Raw genomic sequence first — 18078 nt, 5'->3', positions numbered from 1 at the left:
GACGATGAATGTGTGTGTGATAGCCCTCGTAAAGTCCCTTCCAGTGAAATAACTTCGGACCATCGCAACTACATCATCCTGGATTATGTCCCAGCAAGCCTTGTAGAAAGCTCCTGAAAAACCATCAGGACCCGCCGCACTTGTAGAACTCATCTGCATTACCACTTCCTTGACTTCTTCTACCCCTGGGACAGCTGTCAGTAGATCATTATCATCCTCCATAACCAATCGTGGGATACAATCCAGTCTAGCAAGATCAAACCCACCCACTTCCGCCGCAAACATGCACTCAAAAAAGGACACTGCCTGCTGGGCTATCCCTTGTCTATCCTCCAGTCAGACCCCGTCATCATTTTTAACTCGATGAATATATAGTTTGCGCCTGCGCTCCTTGACAATTGCATGAAAGTAATGGGAGTTTCTATCACCTTCTTGTACCTCTGTTACGCGTGCCTTTTGCTGCCAAAACTCCTCTTCTATCGCTATCTGCCTCTTCAGCAAAGCAACCCCTTTTTGATATTCAATTAACGCCCGCTCATCCTCCGGGTGTTGCTGCAGCACCGCCTCTAGATTCTGGACAGTATCCTCATATTCCCGCAATTTAGCAAATATGTCCCCAAACACCATTCTGCTCCATCTACTTAGGACTTTCGCCAGCCTTTTTAGCTTTGCGGCCAATACAGACATCGGCCGGAGCTTGCCAACTATCACGCACAATGTTCTGAAAGTCATCATGCTTGACCCAGACATTCAGAAAGACAAAATGTTTTGGCACCACCTGGGTGGTGAGGAAATCACAAGTAATTAGGAGTGGGCTATGGTCCGACGTGGCTTTTGATAGATGCCGTACAGACGTTTTGAACACCGACTCCCACTCGGAAGTGTAGAGACATCGATCTAAACGCATCCATATGGCCGCCTCCCCACGTCGCCCATTCCACCAAGTGTAACGGGAGCCATAGTAAGTTGCATCCACCAAGCCACACGAACTGGCACACTCACAGAAATCCACAGTCTTCCTATGAGAGTAAGGCAAGCCACCCATTTTCTCGTCCACACTCATTAGACAATTGAAATCACCCATGAGCGACCATGGAACCCCCCCTGGGATCCTGGGACAAACCGCCTTCAGCTTATCCCATAATGTGCCCCGCAGAGATTCCCTGATTTTGGCATAAACAAAAGATAGCCAAAACGGCGTGAGTATAGTGGAATGAGCACAAGAGATAGAGATACACTGCTCCATTTGGCTCTCTATGCGTACGGTCAGATCATTATTCCAAAACAACCATATTTTATAACCTGACCCGTACGCATTGTCAAAATTGAACTTTATCTTAAAAGACTCGAGCCTGTCAGCCGTATAGGCATTATCATATTTACAAGGCTCAATTAGACATAGAATAAAAGGCGAATGAGATCTAAGTAAAATGCGGGTCCTGCCAGCAAAACCCTGTGAAGCCACCCCCCTCACATTCCACACAAGAACCTTCATTGTAAAACCTCGTGAGAAGGCGCTTGAGCTGAGGGGCGAAACCCCTCCGTGTCAAGGGTATTACCCACTGGCACATCACCCCTCCGTTCTGCATCTGCTCCGGGGTCAGTCTCAAACCCCGAAGTCCATGAAGGCTGGCGCTCTCGCCGAGGGACATCGCTATCTGAAAGAGTAGAGGTTGCCTGTTGATGGCCCCCAACCCTTGCTGACGTAGAGGGCGTGTCATGCCCCCCACTAGCCACGTGGGCTTTTGGGGCATTAGGATCCCTAAGTCCCGTGGCATCCATAAGCGAGGTCAGCAGGTCATTCCCTGCGTCACCAAGTGTTTGCAGCGGGGCAAACCCATTACCTGTGAGCACTAAGAAATTGGCGCCACTAGTGCCCCGGGCCTGCCACACAGCTGTGCTGGGACCTATTCCCGGGTCCCTGCCCATAGTGAGCGGGGCCTTACCTTTCAACTGCCTCATCCTATGTCTATAGTTCTTCCTCTGCCTATAGGTCATACCCTCTAGGCCTGCACTCCCTAGTCCCTGCACTTTGTCGGCCACCCACGTAGGGTCCTCACTTGCCATGCTAAGAGGATTATGATACACCTCCCACTCATTAGACAAGCCCGCAACCCCCTTAGCGACCTCACCAAGCTCCTAACAAAGCTCACCTTCTAAACCCACTTCAAGAACACACCAAAAGATCATAAAGATTCTATCTTTAAGAAAAGACACCTAAGGAAACACTAAAAACACAAGATGAACATAGATCTTACCCTCCTAGATGCCCAAATGTATGAAAGGTAGAATCTTGGAGACAACTCTTGAGGTTTTGACAAAGCTTCAACTTGTCTTGGAAGAAAAGCTATCTACCTTTTTAGAGAGAAGGTGGAGCTAGAATTTGGAAAGTGTAAGGAGTGAAATGAGGGTGTTCTACTAGGTTAACATACAATACTAACACAAGGTGAAAATTCAAGAATACCCTTACTAACATGAAGAGGTGTAAGGGAACAAGGGAACTTCCTACAAAGCTCAAGGTACAACTTTGACTTTGGGGTTGACTAGTCAATTACTAGTCCCCGACTATTGAATTTTCAGGAATTAAGGAATTAAATTACAAATTGAAATAGGATTAATTATTTAATTAATACCTTAATTGAATTTGGATTACGGGGTGTCACATACACTTCACGAACACATTCTATTTTACATTTACAGTCTCCTCATGCACAGCTCGTCTATGATTTGTATTGGAGATCCTGTATTAGTTAGAAATTAAAGACCATCATACAAATTAGTAATGGTTGACATACTAGCAAGACATTTGATTATTATATTATATCTTTTGCCTTGGATGATTGGATTTAGTCTTTTGAAATAACTAAATTTCTAATGAAATTTATGAGTTGAACAAATCAAAATGTACAAAGGATTTACGAGGGTAATTGCTTCAATGACACTAAAGTTGAATAACTCTCCTTTTTAATTGGTATCATAATTGCTTCGATTGCGTATCTTTGTGCCTTGTAGTGCACATTGTTACCTTCAAGTGTACCTTGTTGTGCCTTCAAGTGCACATTTTTGTAGATTAGAAGTGTCAATTTTTAAAATTTTTTTTTTTAAACAAGAGCAGTTGATCTTAACTAAGTCAATGACGGAGATATATGCATATTTTTCACTTGGGAGCTCTTCTGCACCTGCTAGTAAGCATATATATATATATATATATATATATATATATATATATATATATATATATATATATATATATATATATATATATATATATATATAGTGAAAGGTTCCCGTGCGGTTGTGCGGGTGATTAATGTGCGTGAGATTTGTACTCAATGTGCGTGAGTGTTGTGTCTAATGTGCCTGAGATTTATACTTAATGTGCATGAATGTGTAAAATGCAGCAGAAAATTATATGGATGTAAGTTTCTCCTTTCCCAATGGGGTCGATCACCCTTCGCCGAAGTTCCCGCGTGATTTACGGAGAATTGAATTGCAGGTTTTTCGTGAAAAAATGGCGCTTAATCTTGGAAGTTGCTGAGGACACTCAATATGCAAGAACGAACTCAACACAGCAGCATAACATACATAAGCAAGCTTAGGCAGCACTGCAAAGGTTTCCAAGAGAAGAGAGAAATAGAAAGAGTTTTTGAAGGAAGAAGTAACAAGAAGCTTGGGCTTTGATGTGCGTGAGTTTTCTGTTCTGCTTCTTTCTGAGCTCGTAATTCTGAATTACTCACGCACATTAAGCACAAATCTCACGCATATTAAGCACAATACTCAGGCACATTAAGTACAAAACTCACGCATATTAACATGACGCACATTAAGTACAAATCTCAAGCACATTGAGTACAAATCTCACGCACATTAAGTATAAACCTCACGCACATTAATCCACCGCACATCCGCACGGGAAGCAACAAATGCACCTGATCCCTTCTATATATATATATATATATATATATATATATATATATATATATATATATATATATATATATATATATATATATTACTGATAAGGTGAAAAGCTTTACTTAAGTGAAAAATAGGGTTTAATCTCATCCAATGATCCAGTCCAGATCAAGCTAAGGGTCCAGAATGAAGTTATTTTAAAAAACTGCAGTGGCATTATGGTAGTTTTGTGTAAGTAAGTTACCTTTATATTTTTATTTTTTTTTTGTCTTTCAGAGTTTTTTTTTTTTTTTTTTTTTTTTTCCTTATTGCATAGCACAATATGTTATACCCTTCAGAGCATAATGTTATACCTTCCAGAACACACTAATATGCCTTTCAAAGCACACTAATGTGTCTTTCAATGCACATTGTTGACCTTCCAAAGTACATTGTTGAGCCTTCTAGAGCATATTGTTGTGCCTTCTAGATCATATTATTGTGCCTTTGAAGTACATATTGTTTTGCCTTAGAGTACTCATTGTTGAGCCCTCCAAAGCACATTGTTGAGTTTTCTAGAGCACATTATTGTACCTTCGAAGTACATATTAATTATTTTGCCTTAGAGTGCACATTGTTGAGTCTTCCAGAGCACATTGTTATGCTTTCCAGTATACACTGTTGTGCCTTCCAAGAGACAATTTTGTGCCTTTCATTATTTGAACAAAATGGAAAGACAGTAGATGTTTACTGGAGAAAATATAGCGTCGTGTAGATTAGAAACGCTCTTTTTTATTAGCCGGTGATCTGGACATATCAAAGGCTCATATTTTTCCTCACTTTCGCAGTTATGGCCTTCTTCACATTGGTGCATTTCATCGTGGTGCATTTCCTAATATTATTGACGCGTTTTTGCTGAGATATGATGCATTTTTTGTGGGTGGTGCGTTTTGTGGTGCGTTTCACTGTAATGCGTTTCTTAACACTAGTATTGGTGGGTTTTTGTATACCTAATGGTGCATCCACACCGACCGCGCGTTAAGCTTTGGCCGCATTTTAGCTGATATATATATATATATATATATATATTGCAGAGACCTCTTTGGACTGCCAAAACTTCATCGATGATACATACATGTGCAATGTTATCTCCATTTACCTTTCTTATTAGGTATATGTGCTCACCTATTTTTCCTCATAATAAATGCATTGTTTGCGTGTTTAGGAATGAGCTTATTAGTTTTTAGATTCACGGGGCTTATTAGTTAAGTTTGGTTTGTTTGGAAAACTTTAACTCTTTGACTTAGATCAAATAATAAAAATGAGTATTTTGTTAGTATTATTTTGGGTTCATTTCTTTTTGGGTTCATTTATTAATGTGAATAAGTTGAAAATGAAAAAAAATATTTGAGTAGCTTAATGATATTAGTTTATTGGAAAACTTTAAGCCCGCAACCCCCTTAGCGACCTCACCAAGCTCCTAACAAAGCTCACCTTCTAAACCCACTTCAAGAACACACCAAAAGATCATAAAGATTCTATCTTTAAGAAAAGACACCTAAGGAAACACTAAAAACACAAGATGAACATAGATCTTACCCTCCTAGATGCCCAAATGTATGAAAGGTAGAATCTTGGAGACAACTCTTGAGGTTTTGACAAAGCTTCAACTTGTCTTGGAAGAAAAGCTATCTACCTTTTTAGAGAGAAGGTGGAGCTAGAATTTGGAAAGTGTAAGGAGTGAAATGAGGGTGTTCTACTAGGTTAACATACAATACTAACACAAGGTGAAAAGTCAAGAATACCCTTACTAACATGAAGAGGTGTAAGGGAACAAGGGAACTTCCTACAAAGCTCAAGGTACAACTTTGACTTTGGGGTTGACTAGTCAATTACTAGTCCCCGACTATTGAATTTTCAGGAATTAAGGAATTAAATTACCAATTGAAATAGGATTAATTATTTAATTAATCCCTTAATTGAATTTGGATTACGGGGTGTCACATACACTTCACGAACACATTCTATTTTACATTTACAGTCTCCTCATGCACAGCTCGTCTATGATTTGTATTGGAGATCCTGTATTAGTTAGAAATTAAAGACCATCATACAAATTAGTAATGGTTGACATACTAGCAAGACATTTGATTATTATATTATATCTTTTGCCTTGGATGATTGGATTTAGTCTTTTGAAATAACTAAATTTCTAATGAAATTTATGAGTTGAACAAATCAAAATGTACAAAGGATTTACGAGGGTAATTGCTTCAATGACACTAAAGTTGAATAACTCTCCTTTTTAATTGGTATCATAATTGCTTCGATTGCGTATCTTTGTGCCTTGTAGTGCACATTGTTACCTTCAAGTGTACCTTGTTGTGCCTTCAAGTGCACATTTTTGTAGATTAGAAGTGTCAATTTTTAAAATTTTTTTTTTTAAAACAAGAGCAGTTGATCTTAACTAAGTCAATGACTGAGATATATGCATATTTTTCACTTGGGAGCTCTTCTGCACCTGCTAGTAAGCATATATATATATATATATATATATATATATATATATATATATATATATATATATATATATATATATATATATATATATGTATATATATATATAGTGAAAGGTTCCCGTGCGGTTGTGCGGGTGATTAATGTGCGTGAGATTTGTACTCAATGTGCGTGAGTGTTGTGTCTAATGTGCCTGAGATTTATACTTAATGTGCATGAATGTGTAAAATGCAGCAGAAAATTATATGGATGTCAGTTTCTCCTTTCCCAATGGGGTCGATCACCCTTCGCCGAAGTTCCCGCGTGATTTACGGAGAATTGAATTGCAGGTTTTTCGTGAAAAAATGGCGCTTAATCTTGGAAGTTGCTGAGGACACTCAATATGCAAGAACGAACTCAACACAGCAGCATAACATACATAAGCAAGCTTAGGCAGCACTGCAAAGGTTTCCAAGAGAAGAGAGAAATAGAAAGAGTTTTTGAAGGAAGAAGTAACAAGAAGCTTGGGCTTTGATGTGCGTGAGTTTTCTGTTCTGCTTCTTTCTGAGCTCGTAATTCTGAATTACTCACGCACATTAAGCACAAATCTCACGCATATTAAGCACAATACTCAGGCACATTAAGTACAAAACTCACGCATATTAACATGACGCACATTAAGTACAAATCTCAAGCACATTGAGTACAAATCTCACGCACATTAAGTATAAACCTCACGCACATTAATCCACCGCACATCCGCACGGGAAGCAACAAATGCACCTGATCCCTTCTATATATATATATATATATATATATATATATATATATATATATATATATATATATATATATATATATATATTACTGATAAGGTGAAAAGCTTTACTTAGGTGAAAAATAGGGTTTAATCTCATCCAATGATCCAGTCCAGATCAAGCTAAGGGTCCAGAATGAAGTTATTTTAAAAAACTGCAGTGGCATTATGGTAGTTTTGTGTAAGTAAGTTACCTTTATATTTTTATTTTTTTTTGTCTTTCAGAGTTTTTTTTTTTTTTTTTTTTTTTTTTTTTTTTTCCTTATTGCATAGCACAATATGTTATACCCTTCAGAGCATAATGTTATACCTTCCAGAACACACTAATATGCCTTTCAAAGCACACTAATGTGTCTTTCAATGCACATTGTTGACCTTCCAAAGTACATTGTTGAGCCTTCTAGAGCATATTGTTGTGCCTTCTAGATCATATTATTGTGCCTTTGAAGTACATATTGTTTTGCCTTAGAGTACTCATTGTTGAGCCCTCCAAAGCACATTGTTGAGTTTTCTAGAGCACATTATTGTACCTTCGAAGTACATATTAATTATTTTGCCTTAGAGTGCACATTGTTGAGTCTTCCAGAGCACATTGTTATGCTTTCCAGTATACACTGTTGTGCCTTCCAAGAGACAATTTTGTGCCTTTCATTATTTGAACAAAATGGAAAGACAGTAGATGTTTACTGGAGAAAATATAGCGTCGTGTAGATTAGAAACGCTCTTTTTATTAGCCGGTGATCTGGACATATCAAAGGCTCATATTTTTCCTCACTTTCGCAGTTATGGCCTTCTTCACATTGGTGCATTTCATCGTGGTGCATTTCCTAATATTATTGACGCGTTTTTGCTGAGATATGATGCATTTTTTGTGGGTGGTGCGTTTTGTGGTGCGTTTCACTGTAATGCGTTTCTTAACACTAGTATTGGTGGGTTTTTGTATACCTAATGGTGCATCCACACCGACCGCGCGTTAAGCTTTGGCCGCATTTTAGCTGATATATATATATATATATATATATATATATATATATATATATATATATATATATATATATATATATATATATATATATATATATATATATTGCAGAGACCTCTTTGGACTGCCAAAACTTCATCGATGATACATACATGTGCAATGTTATCTCCATTTACCTTTCTTATTAGGTATATGTGCTCACCTATTTTTCCTCATAATAAATGCATTGTTTGCGTGTTTAGGAATGAGCTTATTAGTTTTTAGATTCACGGGGCTTATTAGTTAAGTTTGGTTTGTTTGGAAAACTTTAACTCTTTGACTTAGATCAAATAATAAAAATGAGTATTTTGTTAGTATTTTTTTGGGTTCATTTATTAATGTGAATAAGTTGAAAATGAAAAAAAATATTTGAGTAGCTTAATGATATTAGTTTATTGTTTTTTTATTTTAAAAGGATATATATATATATATATATATATATATATATATATATATATATATATATATATATATATATATATATATATATATATATATATATATATATATATATATATATACTAGTATTTTTATGCGTGATGCGCAAAAAATAGTTGCCTAATATTAAAATTTTAAATTTATTTAGATTTTAGATATTTAAATTATTGTAAATAATAATAATAATAATGTAAAATATTTTTATAAATTTGATATTTATATTTTATAAAATAACTAACATATAACTCCAATATATAATGTGTATATTATTATTATTATTATTATTATTATTATTATTATTATTATTATTATTATTATTGTTATTATTGTTATTATTGTTATTATTGTTATTATTGTTATTATTGTTATTATTGTTATTATTGTTATTATTGTTATTATTATTATTATTATTATTATTATTATTATTATTATTATTATTATTGAAGAAGAAGAATATAAGAAAATATATAATGGATGCATGTGTATGGTAACAATAGTGGAAAAGATAACAGAAGTTATAACGGTAGGGGTATGTTTGTCCAAAATATTGTAAAGTACAACTTTTATAACATAATGTATAAAAAAACTTAACTGAAAAAACGAACATTAATGAAGGGTATAACCTTCATCCACACTTACTATGTTTTTAGATTAGATTTGTTTTAATACAAAGTATTTCTTTATAATTATGACATTACTAATATAAAATAATAATAGTTAAAAATAATTAAGATCAATAAAAAAAAATAATAACTTGTAAAAGTAATTTAAGAGTTACGCAAATAGCACAATATACTTATATACTTAAACCCTTATATGTCATTTTACATGTAATTATTTAAAGAATAAATAATTAATTTACGAATCAAACACTTTACTATAACCAGTCAATATTATCAACTAGTCAAAAAAATTAAAACAGTCAATTATCAACTATTAACTAGCATTTAGTTGCCAGACATGTTATATTATTATTATTAAATGTAACATTATATTAGTTTAGTTAGACTTTGATTTAGTCAGTAAATGCTAGCTAATGTATAGGGATAGTAAGGCTAGTCATCTGAGTCTATTGTATCTCTGTGTAACTGTTGGATGAATCAATCTACGCAAACTATTCTCTAATCTTAGGCTTGTCGACCAGGGCGAGGTGCCTCAATCTGCTCGCGCAATTCTAGTCCCTCCGGCAGGGTGACAACACCGCCGGCGAGTATCTCGGGCGAGCACAACTTATGGTAGACGACTTAGCGCTAACTGGCCGTCCGGTCTCATTGGACGAGCAAAACCTCTACGTATTCCGCGGCCTACGCCCGGAATTTCGCAGTATGGTGTCCTCCCTATCAGCGACCGGAGCTCTGGTGTCTATCCCACAACTCGCTGACTTTCTTCCGTCACAGGAGTTCATTTGGGCGGACGAATTCACTCCTTCCCCGCGGCGCTTATACGGAGGTGGTGGCAACCGGCAGTTGAACTACTCGCAGGGCCGTGGTCGTGGCGGCGGCGGTGGACACGGTGGTCAAGGCAGGGGACGTGGCGGCGGCGGTCCTCGTTGTCAGATATGTCGGGCGCATGGTCACACGGCTATGTACTGCCGGCAGCGCTACTCCGGTCATCCACCGCTGCAGGTCCATTCGGCAGTCACCGATGATGAGGCGGCAATCACGACTGATGCGTGGTTCCCGGACACCGGGGCATCGTCTCACGCCACGCCGGATTCGACCATGAAGGCGCACTCCGAGCCTTATGTTGGTGGCGATGTGTTGCGCCTAGGCAACGGTTCAGGTTTGGGGATTTCTGGTATTGGTTATGCATCATTGTATTCCGCGTCTGGATCTCTTCATTTATCAGATATTTTGCATGTCCCAAATCTTTCACTTCCGTTATTATCTGTTAATCGGTTCACTGCTGATAACAATGTATTTTTTGAATTTCACCATAACTATTTTGTTGTAAAGGATTGCAAAACCAAAATGGTGCTCCTTAAAGGTCCTAGCACGGGGGGTCACATGTTGCGTATATTACGGCTTGGGCGTCGGCGGATGTTTGGCATCGTCGGCTTGGTCATCCTCATGCACGAGTCCAAGAGCGTGTTCTATAGGATTGTCCGGTCACCTCACAAAAATTGAGTTCATCCCAAATGTGTTCGTCATGTCAGCTTGGGAAATCTTCCCGTTTCCCATTAGATAGAGTTTATGATTTTATCAATAATGTACTCGATTTAGTGTACACCGATATTTGGGGGATTTAGTGTACACTGATATTTGGGGCCCGGCACCCGTTGTTTCTGCCGAGGGTTTTCGTTATTTCCCTTTATTTGTAGATGATTACTCCCGTTTTTGCTGGTTTTATCCATTACGGTTAAAATCAAACATCTATAAATGCTTTGACTCTTTTCGTGTTATGGTAGAACGCCAATTTTCGCGATTTATCAAAGTTATTCAATCTGACCTCGGGGGCGAATATCGCCGCCTGCACGCAATTTTCCTTTCACACGGTATTGTGCATAGGCAGTCTTGTGCCTATACACATGAGCAAAACGGGCGGGTAGAGCGCCGAAACAGACATATTGTAGAAACTGGTCTGGCTCTACTGGCCCAAAGTTCAGTTCTGGTTAAATACTAGGATTACGCGTTTGAAACCGCAACCTATCTCATAAACTGTCTTTCGTCGTCAGCGTTAAAATTTGTAAGTCCCTATGAGTCTATCTATAAAAAAACTCCACCATACAATTTCTTCCGTGTCTTCGGGTGCAGGTGTTGTCCTTATCTGCTGCCTTACAATCGCCACAAGATAGAGTATCGCTCTGCACCTTGTATCTTTTTAGGATATCCTACGTCTTATAGGGGTTACCGGTGCATGGATCCAAATACTAGGAAAACCTTTATCTGCTAGCACGTCCGGTTTGATGAAACCGTCTTTCCTTTTTCAGGCTCGTAGGACCGAGTAGCCACCCTGGGCGCGCCACCGGACATTCCGTGGGCTTCTATGCCAATTGTTCCGTATGGGCCTCCTACGTTGCCGCTATACGAGGTTCCCTTAGCTTTTCAAGCACCACAGCTGGCTATTGAGTCCCAGCAAACGGTGCAACCCAGGACACGGTGGACCCGGCAGCCTGAGACTCAGGACAGAGAACATGTTATGCGTCTTCGCCACATGACACGTGGCACGGCCGAGCAGTTTCATGCTCTAACAGCTTCTGTGGACCCAACTTGCTACACTCAGGCGGTTGGCCATCCGCAGTGGAGTGATGCCATGGACCAAGAGTTTACTGCCCTCATGCATAATAACACCTGGTGTCTCACTCCACCTAAGTTTGGGATGAACGTCTGACTGCAAGTGGGTTTACCGCACCAAACGCAAGGCGGATGGTTCGGTTGAGCGGTATAAAGCTCGCTTGGTGGCCAAAGGGTTCAACTAGGTTGCCAGAGAGGATTTCTTCGACACATTTAGTCCTGTAGCCAAACCGACTACGTACGCCTGCTTCTTTCTCTTGTAGTCTCGCAAGGTTGGACTCTACGGCAGCTAGAAGTCCACAATACCTTTCTCAATGGGCATTTAGTGTAGACGGTTTACATGCGTAAGCCGCCGGGTTATGAAGACCCGACTCATCCTGATTATGTGTGTCATCTTCAGCAGTCTCTGTATGGCTTAAAGCAAGCTCCGAGGGCCTGGTTCAAGCGGCTCCATGACTACCTGTTGACTATTGGTCTCATATCATCCAAAACAGATGTTTCACTACAAAGCTAATAACTCCCAGGTGTTTTTACTGGTCTGTGTAGATGATATAATCATGCTCGGAAATGACTCGGATCTTGTTGCCTCTTTGCTTCGTCAGCTCTCTACGACATTCAAGATTCGTGACTTAGGGACTCCCAGCTTTTTTCTTGGTATTGAAACAGCTTCTTTTGAGGGCGGTCTCGTGCTCTCTCAGTGCCGGTATATGGATGATATCTTATGTCGGGCGGGGATGTCCGACTGCAAACCTCTATTGACCCCTGCGGCTCTCACTCAGGCCGCATCACCAACCATTGAACCCTTCGAGAAGCCTTCTCAGTATCGCCGACTCGCGGGAGCTATTCAGTATCTCACCATCACCCGGCAGGATCTTTCCTATGTTGTCAACTGGCTATGTCAGTTCATGCACGCGCCAACTGATGAGCACTGGGGTCTACTCAAGCGAGTGTTACGCTATGTTAAGGGTACTTTGTCACACGGGTTGCGGCTTTTGGCATCACCTATTGCAGACATTCATGCCAACTCTGATTCTTATTGGGCTGGGTGTCCTATTGACAGGAAATCTACTAGTGGTTATGCTGTCTACCTCGGTTCAAACCTCATTTCCTGGGTATCTCGCAAGCAGTGAACTGTCGCACGCTCGTCTACCGAAGCTGAGTACAAGGGTTTTGCCGATGTGGCGGATGAAGTGACGTTAGTCGTATCTCTCCTGCGGGAACTAGGGCTACATTCTGGATCTCCAGCCACGTTATGGTGCGACAATCTCGGTGGAAGCTATATGTGTGCAAATCCCGTATTTCACGCCAGAACTAAACATGTGGAAATCGACTATCACTTTGTTTGGGATAATGTGGCCTCAGGGGACTTCCTTGTGAACTTCATTTCAACTAAAGAACAGCTAGCAGATATCTTCACGAAGCCTCTTCCTGCTGCTCGGTTCACCACCTTGCGCGACAAGCTCAATGTTTTTACTACCCCACCTTGTGCTTGAGGGGGTGTGTTAGACATGTTATATTATTATTATTATTATCAAATGTAACATTATATTAGTTTAGTTAGACTTTGATTTAGTCAGTAATTACTAGCTGATGTATAGGGATAGTTAGGCTAGTCATCTGAGTCTATTTTATCTCTGTGTAACTGTTGGATGAATCAATCTACGCAAACTATTCTATTATCTTAGGCTCGTCGACCAGGGCGAGGTGCCTCAATCTGCTCGCGCAATTCCAGTCCCTCCGGCAGGGTGACAGCACCGCCGACGAGTATCTCGGGCGAGCACAACTTATGGTAGAGCACTTAGCGCTAGCCGGCCATCCGGTCTCATTGGACGAGCAAAACCTCTTCGTATTCCGCGGCCTACGCTCGGAATTTCATAGTATGGCGTCCTCCCTATCAGCGACCGGAGCTCCGGTATCCATCCCGCAACTCGCTGACTTTCTTCAGTCACAGGAGTTCATTTGGGCGGACGAATTCACTCCTTCCGGCGGCGCTTATACGGCGATGATGGCGGGCAAAGGCTACCGGCAGAACCATGAAGGAGGTGGTGGCAATCGACAGTCGAACTACTCGCAGGGCCGTGGTCGTGGCGGCGGCCGTGGACGCGGTGGTCAAGGCAGGGGACGTGGCGGCAGCGGTCCTCATTGTCAGATATGCCGGACGCATGGTCACACAACTATGTACTGCCGGCAGCGCTACTCTGGTCATCCACCGCCGTAGGTCCATTCGGCAGTCACCGGAGATGAGGCGGCAATCACGGCTGATGCGTAGTTCCTGGACACCGAGGTATCGTCTCACGCCACGCCGGATCCGACCATGATGGCGCACTCCGAGCCTTATGTTGGTAGCGATGTGTTGCGTGTAGGCAACGGTTCAGGTTTGGGGATTTCTGCTATTGGTCATGCATCATTGTATTCCGCGTCTAGATCTCTTCGTTTATCTGATATTTTGCATGTCCCTAATCTTTCACTTCCGTTATTATCTGTTAATCGGTTCACTGCCGATAACAATGTATTTTTTGATTTTCACCATGACTATTTTGTTGTGAAGGATTGCAAAACCAAAATGGTGTCCCTTAAAGGTCCTAGCACGGGGGGTTTGTACAAGCTGTCATTGTCTCGGTCACATGGTGCGTATATTATGGCTCGGGCGTCGGCGGATGTTTGGCATCGTCGGCTTGGTCATCCTCATGCACGAGTCCGAGAGCGTGTTCTACAGGATTGTCCGGTCACCTCAAAAAAATTGAGTTCGTCCCAAATGTGTTCATCATGTCAGCTTGGAAATCATCCCGTTTCCCATTAGATAGAGTTTATGATTCTAGTAATAATGTACTCGATTTAGTGTACAGCGATACTTGGGGAACGGCACCCGTTATTTCTACCGGGGGTTTTCGTTATTTCCTTTTATTTGTAGATGATTACTCCCGTTTTGGATGGTTTTACCCATTACGGTTAAAATCAGACATCTATAAATGCTTTGACTCTTTTCGTGTGATGGTAGAACGCCAATTTTCGCGTTTTATCAAAGTTATTCAATCTGACCTCGGGGGCGAATATCGCCGCCTGCCCGCAATTTTTGTGACACCCCGTAATTCAAATTCAATTAAGAGATTAATTAAGTAATTAATCCTAATTCAATTGGTAATTTAATTCTTTAATTTCCTGAAAATTCAATATTCAGGGACTAGTAATTGACTAGTCAACCCAAAGCCAAGTGTTGTACCTTGAGCTTTGTGAATGGTTTCCTTGTTCCCTTACATTTTTCATCTTAGTAAGGGTAAAGAAGACATTTCCCTTGTAATAGTCTTCCAAGCTAACCTAAGAGACACATTTCATTTCTTTCCAAACACTCTCCAAGCTAAATCTAGGGCTATCAAGATCTTCCAAGTTTGTCTCCAAGATTCCACCTTTCCTACTCTTGTGGTTCTAGGAGGGTAAGATCTAAGCTCCTTTTGTGTTTTTAGTGTTTTCTAAGGTATCTTTTTCTAAAGGTGAAATCTTTATGATCTTTTGGTGTATTCTTAAAGTGGGTGTGGAAAAGGAACCTTGTTAGGAGCTTGTGAAGTGTTTTAAGTGAAGGTTAAATCTTCAAGAGGTAACCCATGCTCTACAAAATTTATTTTGCTTACCTATATGATGATTTCTTGGATTCTACATGTGATTTTGCTATGAAATGTGAGTGTTGATGCATTGTCTTGTGAAAATGCATATCTAGAGCTTGTTATTAGGGTTCTTGTATTCCATTGCTTGGCTATTCCTTTGATTCAAGTCATTTTGTTGTAGTTGGTGAGATTTGGCATATTTTGGACTTGAATTTGAGCTTGGTGTTGAAAATCCCCGAAGGGAAGTTTTGGTACCCGTTGATGTACCCGCGGGCGGAACGGCGGGCAGTGGCCTACCCGCCGCTCCACCCGCGGGGAACGCTGAAGAGTGGGTGTGGTACCCGTGGGCGGTACCACGGGTGGGGGTCCACCCGTGGGCCCACTCGCGGGGTACAAAGTGGACTTGGGCGGGGATTTGTTCCCCGTGATTCCTTTGACTCGGTATTTGTTCTTTTGACTTCCCGATGTTCTTTTGTGGAACTATTTGAGTGTCTTCTTGATATTTCGTATGTTTAGAACTATATGGTATGATTCCCTGTAGGTTTTGGTGTCTTGAATCGTGCTAAGTGTTCAACCTTGTGATTCGTTGAACCATGGTGAGTCTTGTGTGTTCTTCGGAACTATGTTTGGTTTACCTGTTTGATAAGCATGCTAGTTCAGTGTTTAAATGCTAGCGTGTGCATTGTTTTTCCTTTCCTATTGTGGATGATGACTTGTGTTAATCATCGTTGGAGTCGGATTGTGATCCTTTCCTTGATTGAGTATGGTTTCATATCTTCATTGTGATCCGTTGATTGATTCCTATGATGGTGTTGTGTGTGTGGTTGTACCTAGATTGCACGATTAATGGTATTGGACATTAGTCACCAAGGTACGGCAGTGGTCCTCGTGGTGGCCATGACGCGATTATGGAGTTTGTGACCTTTGTGTATGGATCACGTATTTGTTAAGGGTAACATGTGTTACCAAGGCATGTGTTGCCATGTGTGATTGGTACCCTCGTGTACTATGAAATCGGTGGTATTGTTGGAGATTGTCGGAGTGGGGACGACGGTCCTCGGGGGAATAAGGTTGGACATGGTGTACAGGGGTCCTGGAGGTAAAGGTTAGAACTAGATATAAGGTTGGGGGTAGCCATAAGGTTGGAACCTGGCATAAGGAAGGCATCTTAATTCGTGATGGGTGATGTCACAAAGGTTGTGTAGCCATTGTGTGTGATTCTCTATTTGTGACATGTGTTATCACAAAGGCATGTGTTGCCAATGGTTGTGTCCTTATTCTCTTGTGTTATGCATGTCAGGTGATAATCTACTGTGTGATGGTAGATTACGCCTTGAGCCGTTCTTGTGTGTCGTGGTATTTCTTGTGGTCTCGGGATGTGTTCCATTATCTTTATTGTGAGTGCAAAGAGTCTTGTGTTTGACTTCTATCTTGGCTTTGAGATTGATATATACTATATCCCATTTCGCAAATGATTTTGTATATATATATATATCCTATCTACTTATGATATTTCACATGTATTGGTGGGTTACCAGCATCATTCGCTGACCGGGCGTCGTCCCATATATTTATGTGTTTCTTTGAGGTGCTGAGTAGATGAGAGCGCGGTCTAGAGACAATTAGTATAGATCCCTTGAACCTTGTGTTGGTTTGGGCCTGCGTGCCTTTGTTGGACTCTAGACTTGTGGTTGTTGACTTTATCTTTGGATTGATAGATTATGTTGCAGTTATTTACGCCTGTGCGTTCACCGTTGGGTGAGCGTGGCATAGCACTCTACGTTTTTCATCTATTTCATGTTTAAGTCTTCCGCTGTGTATGCTTTTATGGTTAGAATTATCTGCATGATTAATCTTTTAATTAGTATGCAAATCGGGGGTGTTACAATTTTCCTTTCACACGGTATCGTGCATAAGCAGTCTTGTGCCTATACACATGAGCAAAACGGGCGGGTAGAGCGCCGGAACAGACATATTGTGGAAACCGGTCTGGCTCTCCTGGACCAAAGTTCAGTTATGGTTAAATACTGGGATTACGCGTTTGAAATAGCAACCTATCTCATAAACTGTCTTCCGTCGTCAGCGTTAAAATTTGTAAGTCCATATGAGTCTATCTATAAAAAAACTCCACCATACAATTTCTTCTGTGTCTTCAGGTGCAGGTGTTGTCCTTATCTGCTGCCCTACAATCGTCACAAGATAGAATATCGCTCTGCACCCTGTATCTTCTTAGGATATCCTACGTCTTATAGGGGTTACCGGTGAATGGATCCAAATACTGGGAAAACCTGTATCTGCCAGCACGTCCGGTTTGACAAGACCGTCTTTCTTTTTTTCAGGCTCGCAGGACCGGGTAGCCACCCTGGGCACGCCACCGGACATTCCGTGGGCTTCTGTGCCTATTGTTCCGTATGGGCCTCCTACGTCGCCGCTAGACGAGGTTCCCTTAGCTGTTCAAGCACCACAGCTGGCTATTGAGTCCCAGCAAACGGTGCAACACAGGACATGGCGGACCCGCCAGCCTGAGACTCAAGACAGAGAACATGTTATGCGTCTTCACCACATGACACGTGGCACGGG

At 40.7% G+C, this 18078-nt stretch overlaps 2 protein-coding genes across 2 annotated transcripts; one reads left to right on the top strand and one right to left on the bottom strand.

The window, feature by feature from the left end:
* Nucleotides 1-336: 336 nt before the first annotated feature.
* LOC109183805 lies at nt 337-1246 on the bottom strand. Its single transcript, XM_019333868.1, has 2 exons — nt 855-1246; nt 337-721 (listed from the first exon to the last, which is right to left on the bottom strand). Exons 1-2 carry the CDS (start codon nt 1244-1246, stop codon nt 337-339), a joined length of 777 nt encoding a protein of 258 aa, XP_019189413.1.
* Nucleotides 1247-12239: 10993 nt separating this feature from the next.
* LOC109183804 (uncharacterized mitochondrial protein AtMg00810-like) lies at nt 12240-13029 on the top strand. Its single transcript, XM_019333866.1, has 2 exons — nt 12240-12372; nt 12446-13029. The coding sequence occupies exons 1-2, from the start codon at nt 12240-12242 to the stop codon at nt 13027-13029; spliced, it is 717 nt and encodes a 238-aa protein (XP_019189411.1).
* Nucleotides 13030-18078: the final 5049 nt, after the last annotated feature.

This window comes from Ipomoea nil, unplaced genomic scaffold, assembly GCF_001879475.1.
Source record: "Ipomoea nil cultivar Tokyo-kokei standard unplaced genomic scaffold, Asagao_1.1 scaffold1179, whole genome shotgun sequence".
In the NCBI taxonomy this organism is placed as follows: Eukaryota; Viridiplantae; Streptophyta; class Magnoliopsida; order Solanales; family Convolvulaceae; genus Ipomoea; species Ipomoea nil.
Note: the sequence above shows the minus strand (reverse complement) of the source record. Positions and strands in the feature narration are given on the sequence as shown.